Source organism: Chelonoidis abingdonii, chromosome 19 (assembly GCF_003597395.2).
Source record: "Chelonoidis abingdonii isolate Lonesome George chromosome 19, CheloAbing_2.0, whole genome shotgun sequence".
NCBI classification, from domain to species: domain Eukaryota; kingdom Metazoa; phylum Chordata; order Testudines; family Testudinidae; genus Chelonoidis; species Chelonoidis abingdonii.
The window spans coordinates 14,915,159-14,935,266 of NC_133787.1; the positions used below are offsets into that span (position 1 = coordinate 14,915,159).

Here is a 20,108-nt window from a genome sequence, read left to right on the forward strand (position 1 = left end):
GTCCATTGCGCTGGCTCTGCGTGTCTGGCCACACACGGAAAGAGACGAGGCACCGACCTCCCGGTCTCAGGCGGGGAGGCTGAGCGGGCGGTGTGGAGCAGAGCGGGCGCTTGGCATGGCTGCGGGGCCCGCGAGCTCAGGCTGCAGGCGGCTGCCCGGGACCTGGGGCTGGAAGCCCAGCGCGGCTCAGCCTCGGACTCTCGAGCAGAAAACGAAAGTCAGGAGCGATTTCGCTTTGGGCTAGGGGGGTGTCACTCCGAATTCACACCCCCTCCTGCCGACAACCCTGGGCAGAGGGGAGCAGCCGTGCGCCAGCCTGGGAACGTGTAAAGCTGCCCGGTGCCCTCCGGGCTCCACCCCCGGTGCCCCGGACTCCACCGGGCAGATGAGACGGCGGGTTTCCGCCGCCAGCCTTCTCTGGCCGACTTCTCCCGCAGATTGACGTCGGCCTCAGCCAACCGGCGCCGCCGCCGCCAGGGGCGGAGCCTCCCGCTCCCCCGGCCGGGCTAGTGACGTAGCCGGGCACAAACTTTGCTGTAATTGTCCTGGGAAACGTGTGAGGTTGCGACCAGCCGGTCGGCCGCTGAACCGACCCGCCCCCCCCCCCGGCCCACTGTGCCCCCCGGGCCCGGGGGGAGGCTGGACAGTGCATCTGCGATGGGTGCAGAGGTTACAACAAGACACAAAACTTGGCCGCCGGCAGAGCGGGGATGGGACGGTCCCAGGCAGAGGCGGTGGCACTGCCAGAGCGCGGGGCAGGGTAGTCGGGAAAAGCCCGGCCTCTCACCCCCCACCCGGCCCCGATGGGTGTCCCCGCTGCACGGGCAGAGCCAGAGCGTTTCCCCGCAGCTGGGCGATCTGCTCCCGGGGGTCCTGTCTCGCTCTGCGCTTGCTGCTTTGGGGGAACGACCAGTCCTGATTATTCCCCCCTCCCCGGGCGCTCAGAGACGAGATAATTTCATTTGCTTCTTGGCCCCCTTTTGTAACGAGAAAACCCCCCACAACAACCCAGGAGTTCGGGACAGCAGCGAGCGGGGGGCAGGCACATTCCTATAGTAACAGGGATGGCGTGAAACAGTCCCAGCTGGTTGCTAAGAGGGTTAAACTGTATCCAAACAGCTTTGGGGAAATCCAGCCCCCTCTCTTGCCACATGGATCGACTAATTGGGTGGGAGCTGCAGAGAGACAAGGGTCTCCAGCAAATCAGCGCCTAATTGATTAAGGCGAGCGGGTTTGAATAGAGCTGGCCATGTGCCAATCGCCTTTCAAAGAGCCCCTCTATGATTAATCGCAATGCATTATTGATAATCATAATTATAGCAGGACACATGCGCGGTGCGGCGTGGCTTGGGGAGGGGGGAGGCTCGATTTCCGTAATTTTGAGAAGATTTTTTTTTAGTAATTTTTTATTCTGCCCCAGCTGATGTTTGAGCCAGCATGTCGCGGAGGAAGCAGGCGAAGCCTCAGCATTTCCAGTCCGACCCCGAGCTGGCCTTGTTATCCCAGCGAAATGGTGAGTTCTTCCCATCTCTCTCGCACACATTTTAACACAAACACGCACCCGCAAAATAGATCAACTTACCTTAGAGACAGCTAGGAAACTGCACTGGGAGAGGGAAGAGAGCGCTGGAGCTGCTGGAGTTTTTTGGTGGTGGTGGTTTTGGTTTTTTTTTTAAATATTCCTGTTTTGGCCCTTGTTGAGGATGGGTTTGTATTATTTTATTAACCTTCTGTTTGTTGCATTTGTGTGTGTCTTCCCCCCCCCCCTTTTTTGTTGATGATCTGGCAGTCTGACCCCAGAAGAGATGGATTTCTCCCCCACACCCCCTCTGTAGTCCTCACCCCAGAGGCTGGTGAGGAGCGGGACAAAAGTCAGGTTTGGGTTGGAGTGTGTGCTTTCTAAGGATGCACCGACCCGACCGCACTTACTCTCTGCGCCGACCCCCCATAAAAAAGGAAAAAGCCCTTTTCCTACTTTTTTTCTGCCTGCCCCCTTTTCCCTGGAGTCCCGCTATGGCTGGGAAACCTGCGCTGCCAGGCAGCCCTCGCCTCCGGAGCATTTGAACCCCACTTTTAAAGGGGGGAGAAAGTTTGCGTTCTGGAGATGAAAGTCTTTCTCGCCGCATTGACGCGCTGGCTGACTCCCTCCCTGCCCCTGGTAACTTTTCTCGTTCTTCGCTCTGGCCGCCTGGCATCTGCGGGATCCGGGCTCGCAGCGGCTCCGGCTCCGGCGGCTTTGGGGCTGGCTTTAGTTGTGGGGGGGCTGTTTGTTTCCTTTCTTCCTTTGGGGCTTTTTTGGGTGTGAAGCCGGTGAAGGAGGAACCAGGGTGGCTTGCTCTGTAGCTGGCTTTGGAGAGCCTGTGATTATTATTTTTAAAGGGCGTCCGGAAGCCCTCCGTTGATGCAGGGAAAGGGAGTTTTATTGAAGGGGGGGCCTTGTACCTGTGTCTGCTTGGACTTTATAAATCGGCAGTGTAGGGGGAGGGATGGTTGTGGGACGGGGGCAAGTGGTGTGGGGAAAATCCAAGTGAGAAAGTGGGCGATTGGGGAGTGAGTGCCTGGCTGATCAGTGAGGCTCGAGGGCCAGGGTGAAGGTGGCAGAGGGTCTCCGCGTCCTGTGTCCCAAAGGCAGGCCCGCTCTCCTGCCTTGCCCTGCCCCAGCACAGCGCACCTCGAGGTGGCGGATGCCTTAGCTTCACAACGAGCTGCGTGGGAGCCCGAGTAAGGATGAGCAGCCGGAGAGCACGGGAGGGGAATCCTGCCCATTGGTTGGTGCCCCCTGGATCTTCGCCCCAGCGGGGCAGTTCTGCGCCTGCCGACCAGCGGGACCCACACCTTGGGGCGGATTTTGAAATGGGAGGAGGGGCGGGGGATAAACAGGCCATTCAGGAAGTTACATGAAAACTGTTACCGGGTGTCCGTTCAAGAGGCTGGCTGCAGATGTGGATAATATAGATTGGGAGGAAGGACGATATGGAAAGTTGGGGTGGGGGTGTCTTTCATTTTTGCAGGGCACTTCCTGAGACTCTCTAGAAATTGTGACAGTTTTTGGTCGGTAGGAGAGTGTGGTTGAGATCTCAGCCCAAATCTCTCTTTGGAGGGACCATCTCCAGAGCTATTCCCTCTGTCCTGGCGGGTAATGCGGTGCTCAGGGCAAATCGGATGGGGATGAAGAGAGTTGGCCCTGAATAAATAACTCGTTTCCTTTTCCTTCGCCTGGCCGGGGCTGGGCACGGTGGCACTCATCAGCCCCGAGACGAGGCAGCACCTTTGGCTTCCCCAGCTAACTTCCAGAACCGCTCGGTGTGCTGGGCTCCTTTTCGTCTCCGAGAAAAGCTCTGACTCGTCCCCCTTTTCAAACCCTCCACGCTCCTAAAGTGAACACATTTCTGGCTGCGGAGGGACTTGGCCAGAAGCTGACGTGCCAGTGTGCGATGTGAGTCATGGAGAGGAGCCCGGAGCTGCTCTCCCTCAGCCCTATTAACCCCCTGCATTAGTCATTAAAGCAGCAGCCAGGAAACAACCCTCTTCTCCTACCCTCCCCACCCCCCTTCAGCACCATGCTTATCAGGGTCGTCACTGAGGTAGGTTTGGGGACGTGGGAGCTGTGATCTCTGAACTGTCTTAATTCATTTTCCATTTATCAGCCCCCCTCTTTCCCTTCCCTCCCCCCAAGTTGCACGGGAGCTGCTGAGGAGTTTCGGAACAAATGTAACCTAAGATACCAAGATCTGCAGAGTAAATCGGGTCTCCCTGGGAAAGCTGGAAGGATGTTATGGTAGCTTTGTTATCATTCAGGTTTTTTTTTTTAAATATTGAGACACCTTTCTTTGCATCATTATTATCATAATAAATAAATAGCACCCATTTCTTGTACCGTTTAAAAGTTTCTGTGAAGTATTTTGATTTCTGGAAGGAAACGTTTTTTATTTTATTTTATTTATTTTGGGGGTGGGTGGTGATTAATTTTCATGTGTCTGGATGCATTGCTATTTTGCCACCGGGTTCAATTCAATTAATTTAATTTCACTTTAAGACACTTATTTTAACTTGAAATGTCTTTTTCCTTCAGCTTTGAAATTTCAAGCATGAGTTGGGGAAAGGTTAGGTTTTATTTATCCTTTCACCAGTGCCCTAAAAAGAGTTCTGAACTTTACAAAGTAAGCAAAGAGGGAAAGCAAAGATGGAAGTTAACTTATCTTGCTGGAGAATCAAAGGGCTGTTTTTCACATCTTCAGTTTGTTTAATCGCATCTCTTGACAAAGTCTTTATTTTTTTAAATTTTTGCTAAAGGACACTGATAAAAGCACCTTCAAGTATCTTAATAAAATCGTGCCTGCACTCTCACCCTTTTTTTTTTTCTTTCCTGTTTTTAGTCTTTTGATCTGATTTTGCACATGTTTTCAGATGCAAGACATTGGGGGTGTGAGAAAGGAATGTTAACTGAGAAGCTTTCTTGCCTGTTGCTAAATGATTTACTTAAAATAGGTGGATTTCACCTAAAATGATGGCATTAGATAATCTATAATCTTCATTTTGGTTTTCCTGGCTAGTAACTTAAGTTAACTGCAGTAAATAATGGAGATTTTGAGGTCATTTTTTATTTTAACGTTATTCTCTTTAAAAAAAAAAAAAAAAAAAAAAAAAAAAAAAAAAAGGCAAAAAAAAAAAAAAAAAAAAAAAAAAAAAGGCAGTAGGTTATTAGAAACCCTGTTAGGAGATTTTCCCCTCCTTTCAGTAGTAATGATTTTAGGTTATGACTGTTTTACATGCTTGGACAATAAGTTCTGACTACATTGCCTGGAGGGTATGTTTTGTAATAGGGTTACAGGATTTAGAATGCTGTTGCAATATTAGTGTAAAACTAACTCTATAGAAGTGAATTAAAGGAATGCTTTATGCATGTGAGAAGTTCTTAAATTTATAGTAGATACATTTGAGATAGGTGCGAAACATTTTTTTCATGATATGCCTCAAAATTGCAAAAAAACAAAACAAACAAAAATCCCCCGTTCTTATTTTTTTGATGAAGTGAATTCAGGTTTGTTAGCTCAGTTACAATTTCAGAAATCAGACAGGTTTGGCATCACTGCTACTTTAACAACACTTGCAATAATGTGAAATGAAGGAATGCTTAAGAATAAATGAAAAATCATGTTTCTGTCAAAAAATTGTTGTATCTGTTTTGAGTTCTAGTTTAGGAAACTCTGATATGTATTCGCAGTTAAGAGTCAATAGAAAGTAGTTTGAAAAGAAACTTCATCCATGTCTTACGACAACATACATTTTATTTTATTTTTTTAGAACACTTTCTTTCAAAGTTTAGGGTCAATGCAGTACATCTTTACTCTGAAGATTTAATATTTCAAATGTATTTTGGTGCAGTTATTGAATAATGAAGCCAAGTTTCCTTATATTCCGTGAATGTGCCCGCAGAATACCTTTGTACTGGCATAAACAGGACAGAAATCGGACTAATCGAAGCGACTTTTGACATAAATTATATTCAACAAGTAACTAATTACTGGTGGAAAATGTACCAAAGGCAGTTGGATTATTTCTTTTTGTTAATAACTGAGATTGTGTGATATTTTCTTATTACATTTTAAGCTTATTTTTTCTTTTTCTTTTCCTTTTTTGGTTGGGGGTTGGTTTGTGTGTTTTGTTTTTGTATTTTGGAGGGTTTTTAAATTATAGGAGCTTCCTGGCCTAATCATACAACAGAATATTATTTTGAAGCATAGCTTTTCAAGGCAAAGGTTTTATCAGAAGAGCAATGCAGCTAGCATTTGCTGCAGATAAAATACTTGCTTCTCTTCCATATAGATGAATCAGTTCATCTGATGTTAGTAAATCATAGAATTTCATTATTCACTGTAGCATTAGATGGTTCCCAGAATGACCCATGGGCCCAGGCAGCTATTAAAAACTGTTATTTTGTTGTTTATTTAATAACACTTGCAAGACTGAATGCTTGGAAGGAGTACATGTTTAGTCAGGCTTCTTTTAGCTTATTATATCATCTGTGAGATAACTGTATTTGATCAGTCTTGATTACAATTTATATATATTTCTTACATTTTTTGCAAGGCAGCGCACTAGATGTAGTGGGCCTTATCAGATATTGCTTATGCTGATGTAAGTCAGAAGTAGTTCTACTGAACTCAGTGGGGTTAAACTGGCATGTTGTGTGGGTTTCCCTTCACACACACACTCTCTCCAACTCTCCCAGATTTATTTTGCTTATCACGCATCTAATATAACATGTGGTGATAAGTCATTACTAGGTATCTACAGGCTGTGCTTTTCATATATTTATCTATCTTCAAGTTTTCTGTGGTAGTCAGTTTTAACCATATGTGGAAACAGTCATTTTTACTGAAGCAGTCTTATTAGGGGAAAAATACAGTTAAGCTTATTGAAATTGTTAGTAAAAAGCAAAACAGACATTCGCTGACGAAGAAAGCACTGATTGCAGTTTTTTTCTAACCGTTTAAGGTGCATGACACTTTATAGCCCGTAAAATCTTCTTTAAGAATTAAAAACTGGAATATACAAGTGAAGTAGTTGCTACACGAGCATATAGTCAAGAAAGTTTGTATGAGTGGTGCTAGGAGTTACTTAAGTGTTAGCTGTTTTAACCTTTGCTAGTTTCCTTCCATTGAAAGGTGACAGGGTTCAGATCACAATATGTACTTCAATATCTTGCCAGTGACCCCCGAATTGAGTCTTACTGGTCGCATAGCAGGAAGTTAGTAGTTTATTTTAGCTTTGCCTTATCAGCTTTGCTGCTTTTGCTAACCCTATTCCCCTGTCCCCTTAGATGCCAGACCCCCAAAGAGGAGATTGACAGGTAGTTCCCATAGCTCCGTTTTACCCTCCAGACAACAGAGATTTAGTTTCTTGTCCTTTTGCCAATGTTTATGTAGCCAAAGTTTAGATATAACCTTAAGGAGCCTTTCTTTTACGTGTCACTGGAACAGTGAAACTACATTCAACTTTTTGAAGAAACTATTGCAACTGGAACCCCATCTAGTGTTCATTTTGATTCATCTGTAGGGAAGACATTTTTTTAATTGTGTTCATTAGATGGATTTGTTCCTAGTTTTAAAATAGCTTGGTAATCTTTTTTGGTTGGTTTTTGATTATTAAATTGTAGACTCCTTGTTTGAATGAATTTAATGTATGAATTAATAGTTTTAGCAAATTACAAGTTATAACACAGAAAAGTTAAGAAACTGAATTGAATGTGAACTCCCCCCCCCCATATATTACAACTTGTTTTCTTTAGAATAACTTCTTAGTAGATCAGTTAAGGGGGCAGTTAATTAAAATATTTTTATTCACCAGGGATACTTTAAACAATTCATGCAAACTGGGATTTCAATTACATTTCTGAGTTGCTTAACTGAGAGGTTTAGCTAAAAGTTTATAGACACAGAAGCATGTCCATTATTATAATGGAAATTTTGGTGAGCAATCATTTTGAAAACATAAATACACTTACAGTTCAAAACCTTCTAAATATTTTAAGTCCTTGTTCAGTCATCTTGCTAAGCAAAGCAGATTCTTTTTTTCATTTTACAAGTTTGAGGATTATGGAATGTTTTGGTTCTCATTCTAGAATATGCATCTCAAGTGGTTCAAAATTCCCAAGTTTGAAATGAGTAATGTTTGAGCACTAAAAATTTTTCACGATCCTTAAGAAACCTGTAAACTGAAAAACCAACATCTGACAAGGATGACAATGACAATCCATAGTGTCATTAATGTCATTTAAAAGGTTGTGGACTTTTTTCATAATTACTGCTGTTTGAATTTTCTATATAGCTACCCACGGCAGATTTAATTTTACTGTTAATTCTTTACAGGATACATAAAAGCAAGATGGAAGATTTCTTCATCATGATAGGCACAACAAAGAAACTTCATTTAGTCAGGTCACCAATTACTATTATTTAGAACAGATCATTCAAGGAAATACTTAGAAAGCTAAGAGATGTGATTAGAATACAGTAGAGATTAAATATACAGTAGAAAGCACACTGTATGTCTTACTATCAGTTTTACAAAATCTGCTTTTCAAGATCTGTCATTTTAAACCTCAATTATTACTTAATAGTGCCACTCCCCTCCCCCCCCGTAGAAGTCATTATAACCTACAGCTAACTGTAAAATTAAGATCTATTTTAATATAGAGAAGCCTATTTTTTGCATTTAAGAAAACAAAAATTAAACCCAGTGAATGCAATTCATGAACAAATATCAAGATGAAAAATTTTACAGAAATCTAAGCCCTCAATATTATTTTTGCTTGATGTATGGATGTAGTTTGTTCTTATGATATGACAGATGTCTTAACTTCTGCAGTATTCACGTGCTTAAACTATTTAAAAATATAAATATATACACATACTTTATTTTATGTTTTAATATGTATTGTATTGTGCTAGAACACTAGTCAATTTCTAATATGGAAAAGCAGCAGTTAGATATGTGTACAAAATCACCTTTCTTTGTAAAGCAAGAATATCTGATACTTTGCAAGTAAAAAAATAACTAAAGAACTAAAATATTCTTTAATCTCCATACAGAAGTGCTAAATATTTGAAGCAAATTGTTGTAATGTGTTTGATTGATTGTCAGTTTTCTGATTTCCCTTGCTAGTTATTTAGTTCTGAATCTGCCATTATTTATCTAAGCACAGCTGACCAAGCAAAACTGTGTTTTAAAGTGGCTTTATGTTTTGATAAATGTGATCTGGTTGAAAAGTATTTTCCACTGAATGCAGAGCTTAATAGAACATGCTGACATAATAGTTTTAATGCATTTTGTTGAAAATGTGTGAACAAACAGAATAGCTTTTGTTCCTTCATAATTGGCTGTAAAAGTAGATGGAAACATAACCATTACATATGGAAATGGCAAAGAGAAAGAAATAACATTTCTGTTGAATATATTAGGAATTGCATTTCCTAGTTTAAAATAAGCTTCTGAAATGGATGCATCATTTGAAATAGGTTGTCAAAATAAAAAGCCTTAAGTGGAATGTTTGTCATTATTTTTATCTGGAGTTAAATAGCACAATGACTAAAGAAAAGTACACAACTTTAATAAATTTCATTTAATATTTTCCTTCATTTTTGAACACTGTACAATATTTCTAAAAGTGCATAAAATGTGTATTGGAATCCAACACTAATTAGTATGAGTAAACTTTAACTTAAAAACTGAATCATAATTGTTGCTTTCTTCTCATACCTTATAGCTTGTTAATACTGATGTGTATATAGAAACCTATTTTCACACCTACATTTAACTTTTTTGAGATATGCATCAGTAAAAGATCTATAAAATATGGAACCAACTAGTTAATTAAACAAAATATCAGTTGCAACTGATATCCTGCAATTTTTGGGTGTTCATGCTAAGCTCTACATCATAGTATATACAATATATACTTGGGTAAAGCGAGAGAGGGAACAAAATATTGAAAAATATAATGCTAATAATCTGCATCACATCTCATTTTGTTTGCATTCTAAAAGAAATGGCTCTTTATTTTCAAATTCTCATTTGTTAAGACAAATCATTAGTTTGTTTCTCAACTTTTTACAGGAACTTTTATTTTAGTTTTCTTTGAGATTTAATTTGGAAGTAATGGAAACCGCCTATTATCTGATTTAGTGCTGGAGAGAAACATGCAGGGAGGTAATCCTTGAATTAAACAGTTGTTTTTTTTTTTCACAGCCTTCCAAGATGACCACACACCATTTGTACAACAGAAGTTGGTGTCCTCATGCTGAGCAAACAATAGGGAGCCATCCTGTCTTTGAATAGGATCAGCTAGTTTAGAGTCAGAGATTTTTTAATGTTTAATTTACAAACGGATCCCAGTGATAAGAAATGTGAGCAACTAGTGGAAACAAACATGAAATGAAAGGATTTTATAATGAGAGGTTCACTACAATCTGTTAAACAATTGACAACAGTTAAGAGCAAATAGTTTTTAAATGCATTCAGACAAGTAAAATTGCATAGAATTATCGAACTTAAAACCAAGACTTATTTCTTATTGAATGTGAACATTTCCTTTTAACTGATCATCTTTCCTGATGTTTATTCAGAAATGTAAAACTTATGCAGAGTTTATAGATTTGAGGTCAGATCCTCATCTCAGTTTGGCTGGTGTAAATCCACAGTATTTCCTTTGTGTTAATGGAGCTACTCCAGATTTACACTAGCATAACTGAGCTCTGAATCTATCCCACAAAGAGTTCTTTTGCTGAAGAGTAGCAGATTTATCATTCTTCAATCTTAAAACCAAATATGAGTCAAAGCATAATAAATGGGTTTAGAAAAAATACTTTATTTGTGAAATATGAATAATTCTCCTTTTATTGAGGATTTTTCCTTTTTATTCAGCTCGAAGTCTCCAGTTACAGTGGAATTAGCTTTCACATCAAAAGTTAATCTTTGCTATACAATCAAAGTTAGCTTAGGTCTTACGTGGATACTCAAGCGATATTTTTTTTTCTTTTTTTGAGTTGTTAGTCTGTAGCTTAGTGATATGCACTTTTTTTTTTGTCAACAACTGATTGGGACCTTGAGTGACTACAAATTAGTTTAATGACAGGGGCAACTGTCACAGGTATCTTTGAATCCGTTGAAAATCAACAAGGTTGACAGGAACTTGAGAGTCTAATGGTCCTTCAAATGGTTGATTTGCGCTCAGTGAACAACTAGACAATAAGCAGTATGAAATCTGGAAATCAATACTTTGCTATGGAATTTCATTATGCCCCAATGTCTTCAGTTCATAGTATTTTATATTTTGATGGATTATCTGAAGGAAATGATCATCTAAAACATAGGGATTAATACAACACCCACGTGCAGTCTTAAAAATCAGTCATGAGCAATATTTTGAAAGCACTAATATTGATCTCTTCTCACATACAATCTTTGTGTGTTGTAGTCTGAGAGTTAAAAAACAGTAGATTTAAAATAAAAATGTCCTAGAGAAATTTCTGTGTTTCTGCTCAGTTTCTAATCCATCATCTTTTGATGTTTTAGGAGACACAGAAAAGGGTCACGCAAATCGAACCACTAAGAACAAGGATGCCCATGTCTGTGGCAGGTGCTGTGCTGAGTTCTTTGAATTATCAGATCTCCTGCAACACAAGAAGAACTGTACTAAAAATCAATTAGTTTTAATTGTGAACGAAAATCCAGCTTCTCCTTCTGAAACCTTCCCTCCTCGTTCCCCTTCTGATAATCCTGATGAACAGATGAATGACACAGTTAATAACACAGATCAAGTAGACTGCAGTGACCTTTCAGAGCATAACAAACTTGACAAGGAAGATTCCATGGATGTGGAGGCTTCCAGCATTAACAATAGCAGTAGCAGTTCCAAGAGCGTCAACAATAGTATTACAAGCAGTAACAGCTCCACAATGGGTACCTCAGCTATAACAACCTCTCTACCTCAAATAGGGGATCTGACAGCATTAGGCAACTTTTCAGTGATAAATAGCAATGTCATCATAGAAAACCTTCAAAGTACAAAAGTGGCAGTAGCACAGTTCTCACAGGAAGCAAGATGTAATGGTGCATCAAATAATAAGCTTGCTGTACCTGCCCTAATGGAGCAACTGTTGGCTTTACAGCAACAGCAGATCCACCAGTTGCAACTGATTGAACAAATTCGTCACCAAATATTATTGTTGGCTTCCCAAAACACAGACGTGTCAACATCTGCTAGCCCTTCTCAAGGTACTTTACGAACATCTGCCAATCCCTTGTCCACACTAAGTTCCCATTTATCCCAGCAGCTGGCTGCGGCAGCTGGATTAGCACAAAGCCTTGCTAGTCAATCTGCCAGCATCAGTGGTTTGAAACAACTACCCCCTATACAGCTACCTCAGAGCAACTCTGGCAATACTATAATTCCATCCAGTAGTGGCTCTTCTCCAAATATTAACATACTGGCAGCAGCAGTTACAACACCATCCTCGGAACAAGTGGCTTCAAATGTTGGTGGCTCACAGCTCAGCAACCCACCAGTATCAGCATCATCTTCACCAGCTTTTGCAATAAGCAGTTTATTAAGTCCTGCATCTAATCCACTTCTACCTCAACCTGCCCCTAATAACTCGGTTTTCTCCAACCCCTTGTCCAATCTTGGAACACCTGCAGAGGATTTAAACTCCTTGACCGCCTTGGCACAGCAAAGAAAAAGCAAGCCACCAAATGTAACTGCTTTTGAAGCAAAAAGTACTTCTGATGAGGCATTCTTTAAACATAAATGCAGGTTCTGTGCGAAAGTCTTTGGGAGTGACAGTGCCTTGCAGATTCACTTACGTTCTCACACTGGCGAGAGGCCCTTCAAATGCAACATATGTGGAAACAGATTCTCCACAAAGGGAAACTTAAAAGTCCACTTTCAGCGTCATAAAGAAAAATACCCTCATATTCAAATGAATCCGTACCCAGTGCCAGAACATTTGGACAATATTCCTACAAGCACAGGTATTCCTTACGGGATGTCTATCCCACCAGAGAAACCTGTAACCAGCTGGCTGGACAGCAAGCCAGTTTTGTCTACTTTGACTACTTCTGTTGGCCTGCCACTCCCCCCAACAATTCCAAGCTTGACACCATTTATCAAAACTGAGGAGCCTCAACCTATTCCCATTAGCCATCATTTGGCTAGCCCTCCAGGTTCTGTCAAAAGTGACTCGGGAGTAGCTGATCCTGCTGTAAAAAATTCAAATGGACATTCAGATGAGGCAGAGGTCAGTGCTTTGCCTACCACAAATGGCAAAACAGAAGAAAACACTCACACCTCAAACTCCTTCACTAATATTAACAGCTCTGTGAGCTCACCGGCAGCAGACTCCAGCTCCAACAGCATTGTCACTTTTACAAATCCACTGATGCCTCTAATGTCGGAGCAATTTAAGGCAAAGTTTCCATTTGGAGGACTACTAGATTCAACGTCGGCATCAGAAACATCAAAATTGCAGCAACTGGTAGAAAATATTGACAAAAAGGCAACCGATCCTAATGAGTGTATTATTTGCCATCGAATTCTCAGTTGCCAGAGTGCATTAAAAATGCATTATCGCACACATACTGGTGAAAGGCCATTTAAATGTAAAATTTGTGGTCGTGCTTTCACTACTAAAGGAAATTTAAAGACTCATTACAGTGTTCATCGTGCCATGCCCCCGCTGAGAGTACAACATTCATGCCCGATCTGCCAGAAAAAGTTCACCAATGCTGTCGTGCTACAGCAGCATATCCGAATGCATATGGGAGGACAGATTCCCAATACGCCTGTCACAGAAAACTATCCAGAATCAATGGAATCTGACACAGGATCTTTTGATGAGAAGAATTTTGATGATCTAGACAACTTCTCAGACGAGAACATGGAAGACTGTCCTGACAGCAGCGTGCCAGATACACCTAAATCTGTTGATGCGTCCCAAGACAGCTTATCTTCTTCCCCTCTGCCACTGGAAATGTCAAGTATTGCTGCTTTGGAAAAACAAATGAAGATGATCAATGCAGGACTTGCTGAACAACTTCAAGCTAGCTTAAAATCAGTTGAAAATGGGTCAGTGGAGGGGGATGTTATGACAAATGATTCATCATCTATTGGTGGTGATATGGAAAGCCAAAGTGCTGGAAGTCCTGCTATCTCAGAGTCTACCTCTTCTATGCAGGCCTTGTCCCCATCCAACAGCACTAATGATTACCGCAAATCACCAAGTATTGAAGAGAAACAGCTAAGAGCTTTACCAAGTGAGTTTGCCAATGGTTTGTCTCCAACTCCTGCTAATGGTGGTGCTTTGGACTTGACCTCTAGTAACACAGATAAAATAATTAAAGAAGAATCTTTGAGTATGCTCTTTCCTTTCAGAGATAGAGGTAAATTTAAAAACACAGCGTGTGACATTTGTGGCAAAACGTTTGCTTGTCAGAGTGCCTTGGACATTCATTACAGAAGTCATACCAAAGAGAGACCATTTATTTGCACAGTCTGCAATCGTGGCTTTTCCACAAAGGGTAATTTGAAGCAGCATATGTTGACACATCAAATGCGAGATCTGCCATCACAGCTTTTTGAGCCCAATTCCAATATTGGCCCTAATCAGAACTCTTCAGTTATACCTGCTAATTCATTGTCATCTCTCATAAAAACTGAGGTTAATGGCTTTCTGCACGGCTCTCCTCAGGATAGCAAAGACACACCGCCTGGTCTTGTTCCTCTAGGGCCTTTGCCATCTTCTGCCACATCACCAGTTCTGCTTCCAGCTCTACCCCGAAGAACTCCCAAACAGCACTACTGCAACACATGTGGGAAAACATTTTCATCTTCTAGTGCTTTGCAGATTCATGAAAGGACACACACTGGCGAAAAGCCTTTTGCCTGCACTATATGTGGAAGAGCTTTCACGACAAAAGGCAATCTTAAGGTACTTTCCTTCTTGCTGTTCTTATGCTGTTGTGGGTTTTTTTGTTTGTTTACATTTACATCTGCAGTGTTGTAAACAGTGCTCCTTTTAGATATCTGGGGTATGAAAAATGGTTTTATCTGGTTAGCTTTGGCACCAGTAGATTGTCACATGCTCGGCGCCTGGCATTTTGAACGGGATTGAAGAGTTTAATGCAGCAAGATATTTCTGGTTTGATAAAATGCACCAAACTCACTATGTAGCCTATGATACAGGATAGCCGAATGTTGCTAGAGGGTGTTTAATTCAGATATGCATGAAGTGTACTGCGTATATTACTTATTAAGCACTGCATCTTAAATATACTATTTTCATAACTCACGCACAACAGACTTGTTTCTAACTAATAATTCTTGAACTAATAAGTATTATTTTATTTGATTGTATAACTAACATTTCCTACTGATCTGTCGAAAAAGCAAATATACTTAAGTTCTAGAACACTAGTTGAGCACTTTACTGTGTACATGTTTCTGTTGACAGAGTATTTCTCTAGAGATTTCTGCCAGTAATGTGAGATGAATAATTACTTTCAGGCCATTCTGTCTATACACAAGGCTCTCCGATGAGCAATCAGTAAAGGTTACTTTCTTCCTGTCTGAAAAAGACATTTATAGGGTAAAGAGTGTCAAATAGAATACTTACCATTGCAATGAAAGTGGACATAGCTACTTTCAGGATTAAAATCATTAGCTGCAATTGACTGGATAACATAAAGCTATCATAAACTAAATACATGTAATGAAAAAGAGTAATAAGCAATGTATTGTTCAACAGGAAAAATATGGGCATTCTGCATAATGCTGGTACCTAGGTCAGATGAACCTTATTTGTTGTTACTGATCTGAACTGGAATATTACATCCTTTACCTTTAGTGGTATTCTTTACATAAATAATAATAGATACATGACTGCCTTCTTTGTTTTGTGGTAAGGTATATTTGATCAGTCAGAATGAATTCCACTGCTAACCACCTTCCTTCCCCCACCCACTCCCTTCTTGCAGGTTCACATGGGCACTCACATGTGGAACAGCACTCCTGCTAGACGAGGCAGACGACTTTCAGTGGATGGTCCCATGACATTTCTAGGAGGCAATCCTGTAAAATTCTCAGAAATGTTTCAGAAAGATTTGGCTGCAAGGTCAGGAAACGGAGACCCTTCCAGCTTCTGGAATCAGTATGCAGCTGCACTCTCCAATGGCTTGGCTATGAAGACCAATGAGATCTCAGTCATTCAGAATGGTGGCATCCCTCCAATTCCTGGAAGCCTGGGCAATGGTGGCAGTTCACCTATTAGTGGGTTGACTGGAAGCCTGGAGAAGCTCCAGAATTCTGAACCTAATGCACCTCTAGCTGGTCTGGAGAAAATGGCAAGCAATGAAAATGGGACAAACTTCCGTTTTACACGTTTTGTGGAAGACAACAAAGAAATTGTAACAAATTAGAATAAACCTTATCAATAACATTCCTGCAAATAGTGCAACCTAGGGTTGCTTTTTACAAGTCTACAAACAACAACATTATAAAGACATTCTTTTGTACCATGTTCTACTTCTAGAGTTCTAAGAGAGCTTATTTATTAGTGATATAACCTTGCTTTGCAAACAAATGCAAGCATTAACTTTGGTCTCCTGTATTTTGAACTAAATACTAATCGACTAGAGTGCTGTAAACATGCTGTAACATTTATGGCAGTTGCAAGTCTGTTCTGCTAGGTGATCTTTTTCTGGCATTAACTTATTTTCTATATCCAATTTAACATGAACTCTGGTATTGATGCACCACCTCAGTGGTGCATTAGATCTCTAATAAAAGTCTGTATATAAATGTATACTTTGATCTTGCTGGAAATTTTATCAGCAACACATTGTTTAATTTTCCAAACAGAATTAAGAAAAGGACTGAAAGCTGAGAATATGACTGAACAGTGCGGGTCCTTTACAAGCTCAGTTTTTGATTTTTATTATAAAATTAAAACTGCTTTAATTTTTGTAGATTTAACATTTTTCGTTTTGAACTGTTTGTATTGTGCTTTTTACTTGAGTTGTCTTAAATGTTCATAAGTTTCTGTACAGTAATAAGCACGCAGATTATTAGAGAAGATACAAAAGTGTTGTTTTGGTAGTTGAAACTGAGACGTAACATTTTGCCTTGTAGGTATATTCATTATAGAAAATGTGCTGGACTTTCACAATGCTGCTAAGTATAGCATCTTGAACAACCTTCCATGGACAAATGTAGATGCTCCTGTATATAGAATAAGAAATATCACTTTCATTAAAATGTACATAATGTTCCTTGCAAGACCAAGCCCTACTTCTTGACCAAGGGAACAAGGATAGTGTTTGTTTATTTTGTATTAGATATGTGGGGGGAAAAACACAACTTTGGACTGTTACATGCACTTTCTTGGAAAGTTGAAAGGAATAGAGGTCCAGTTTCTTTAACATTTAATACTAACAACAGAGATACTGTAATTTTACTTGAGTAATCAAATACATTTTTGCAACAGATAAAATGTTGTCTCTGTGTTTTTAAAGTGTATTTGTATTTAATAATGTCTCTGAATGTACTATTTATTTAACCTTACCCCTGGGTATTAGAGGACTATCCAGGTATGTATATGTGTGTGTATCTATATGTATGTGTGGTATACATATGTTTATTGCATATTAATGGTTAGTATATATTTGCATCTCCACTAAGAATGGGAACCTTGTCCTTTAACTATTCAGTGATATCACACCTCCAATTTGATGACTGGGAGTAATTTTAGTATTCTTCATCTTTATAAAATGCTGCTAACAATGGCCTTATCGAGACTAGGTAAGTTTCCTTTGAAGGAAATTTTATATTGGATTTAAGGCTTCACTTGGTTCAAATGTTTTAGATTTGATGTTTACTTTACTTTATTCTGTGAGACTGTATGATTGTGGCATGTTTATCCTGCTTTGTCTGAGTTAAAATGTCCACTAAAAACCTTCATATATTATATGGGGGTAGGGAGGAGGAATCAGTATGGCCTTTCTCCTTGCAGGTTTGGTCTAGCATTCCTTATGCACCCACAACTATCATTGACTTTAATGGGAGTTTTGGGATGCAAGATTGGGTCCACAATTTGTGCCTGTGAGAGGGTTTTTTGAGTAACTTTTTTAATTTGAAGCAAAACAATCATTTTGGCAGTTTTTAAATTATACAAGTTTAAAACAAATGACAATTTCTAGTTTTATGTATATTGTGTATTTTTGCACGCTGATAATTCAAATATTTTTATTTTTTTACATGTCATTTTGACGAAGAATTTAGACCCTTGTAGTCTAATTACTTCTGCTATCTTGAGTTGGAGGTAGGGGAGAATGTACAGTATAATGCTGAGACTTAACCTGAAAATTATCTCCTGTGCAGTAACTATTTTTCATAGGGAATTTTCATTTTCATTTTAATGATTATGCATCCTAAATACACTAGAAACACTAATGCTTTTAGAAAAATGTACATCTTTTACTGTTAGATTTATGTACCAGATGAGTCACACATAATATGCAGATTTGTTAACATGTAAATGTACACTAGAGATAGTGTATCTAAAATTGAGTCATTTTAGCCTCAAAGACAAATTAAACAGACTAATTTAAGACATTAAATATGAATTACCTTTTTAGAATACCTTTACTTTTGTGTAACTAAGTGGCAGAAACAAGGTTTTAGCAGACTTTTACTTTAAATGTGGGTTGTTTTGTTTTGTGGGTGGTTTTGTTGGTTCATCTTAGAGCCTAACCTGTTCAGGTTCATTGGAGCTTTACCTGTGACTTTCTGTGGGGGCAGTATTAAGCCATGTAAAACTCAGCCCTACATTAAAAATATTATTAAATTAGGGGTTGTACTGCCCTGCAGAGAGAGAACTATTAAGGCACTGTTAATGCCTTTGACATCCTGGGACTGAAGAAGGTCAGTTCTCTGCTGCTGTAACTGCTGAAAAGAATTTGGCCCTATACTGTACTTGCAAACGTGGCTTTGGGAAGAGCTATGCACTGCTTCCAGCCGGTGCAGATAAACTCTTGGCATGGTGTGGTAAACTTTTTCATTAATCACAAACTCCGCAGCAGGAGGTGGCATTCACGGATGTGTAGGGTATTGTCTATAATGTCTTTTTAGCAGTGGGTCTAGAAAATTAATCAAAAATACAAAACTCTTATGGGATGTGTTGGGAAAGGCTCTAAAGCTTTCAGCTGTGATGCTTTTCTGAAATACATCAAAACTAATTGCATAAGGTCCTTTTCTTCTTGATCTGATGTAAAATAACCCTCAACTCCTAATTGGCTGCCTAACAGCTGGTTTAGGATGCTGAGCTGTAGAGTAGCTTGGACCTTGTCATACTCCTTTGCTTCCCCTTTCCTGCCCAGCTGGGCCTGAGGGAAGATGTTAACATGTTTGACCTTCTCCCAGAGCAGGAGCTGGAGCAGCCACTGCACCACAGGGTAACTGCTCCTTGAGCTGTAATGCTGAGCATTACTAGACTGAGCTATACAGGACAGTAAATACTATTTAAGGTTGAATGTTGGTGTAGTTGGTGCAGCTGGCTACTGGAAATAGGGGCTCTGCAGGTGATGAGTGTGAGCACAACTCTCACTGATTTGGTAGAGGAGGAAGTATCAGAGCCTATATTAAAAGGGGATATTATTTTATAGCAGGGCATTATAAATGCAAGGCATAATTATCTCCTTAAGTGAGTTATTTCATTGGTTTCAAGCAAGAGAGATTTGGTGCACACTCCTCCCTCATCAGTTTAACTAAGGTAATCTTCTCTCCGGGTTCAGCTTAGTCCCCCACCCCTTTCCAGAAGCATCAGCGAGTTACTGAAATTATCCACCTGCGGCTTTGTCCTTTTGGAGAAGGTTTGGCTCTGCAGTGCGATTCCTTTATATTTCTACACAGAAAGTGCATGGCTTTGTACAGAGGCCTCAGAGCTAGGAGCTACGATGGGCTCCTTCTCTACCACCCTGTTCATCCCAAAAATAGTTTGCCTCCTCGACTAAATATTTCTGCTCTGGGACGCACCGGCCAGGAACTTTAACAATAGACCAGTTTTTTGTTAGCGAGGGGTTCGGATTCCTTCTGCCCTTCAGCAAGGGGATGGACGGGGGAGGATTCCGGCCCACGATCCTGTCCTTAGGAATTGGGCTGGTTTATTTAACACCATGAAAACTCAGAACTGTTCTGCAAAATGGTGCGGCACGTGGGGGGAGAAGTGACTCCCACCCCAGCAGAGGGAAGGCGCCTTGTAGCCAGAATCAAAGTGGTGAACGCCCTCAAAAGGGTTGGGCGCAGGTGTATTTTGTCTAAAAATCCCCGAGGAAGGAGCAGAAATGGGCTGGCCCGATGTAGGCAAAAGCCATGTGGGAACAGTGCAGGGGAGGAGAGCGGGTGGGTTGAGGGGGGATATTATGGAAGATTTTATTTTATAGCAAGACTTAGCTGCCAACTGGGCAAGGGATATACAAGAAATACCCCAGCTCGTTTTTGAAAAAGGGGAAGGGTGCCTGGGAATATCTGGTCTTTTTTTTTTTTCGGGGTGGGG

General features: G+C 40.5%; 1 protein-coding gene across 1 annotated transcript; it reads left to right on the top strand.

The window, feature by feature from the left end:
- Positions 1-1,167: 1,167 nt before the first annotated feature.
- On the top strand, positions 1,168-18,119 carry SALL1 (spalt like transcription factor 1). Its single transcript, XM_032771486.2, has 3 exons — positions 1,168-1,513; positions 11,077-14,489; positions 15,535-18,119. Exons 1-3 carry the CDS (start codon positions 1,438-1,440, stop codon positions 15,973-15,975), a joined length of 3,930 nt encoding a protein of 1,309 aa, XP_032627377.1. The 5' UTR covers positions 1,168-1,437; the 3' UTR covers positions 15,976-18,119.
- The last annotated feature ends 1,989 nt before the right edge of the window (positions 18,120-20,108 follow it).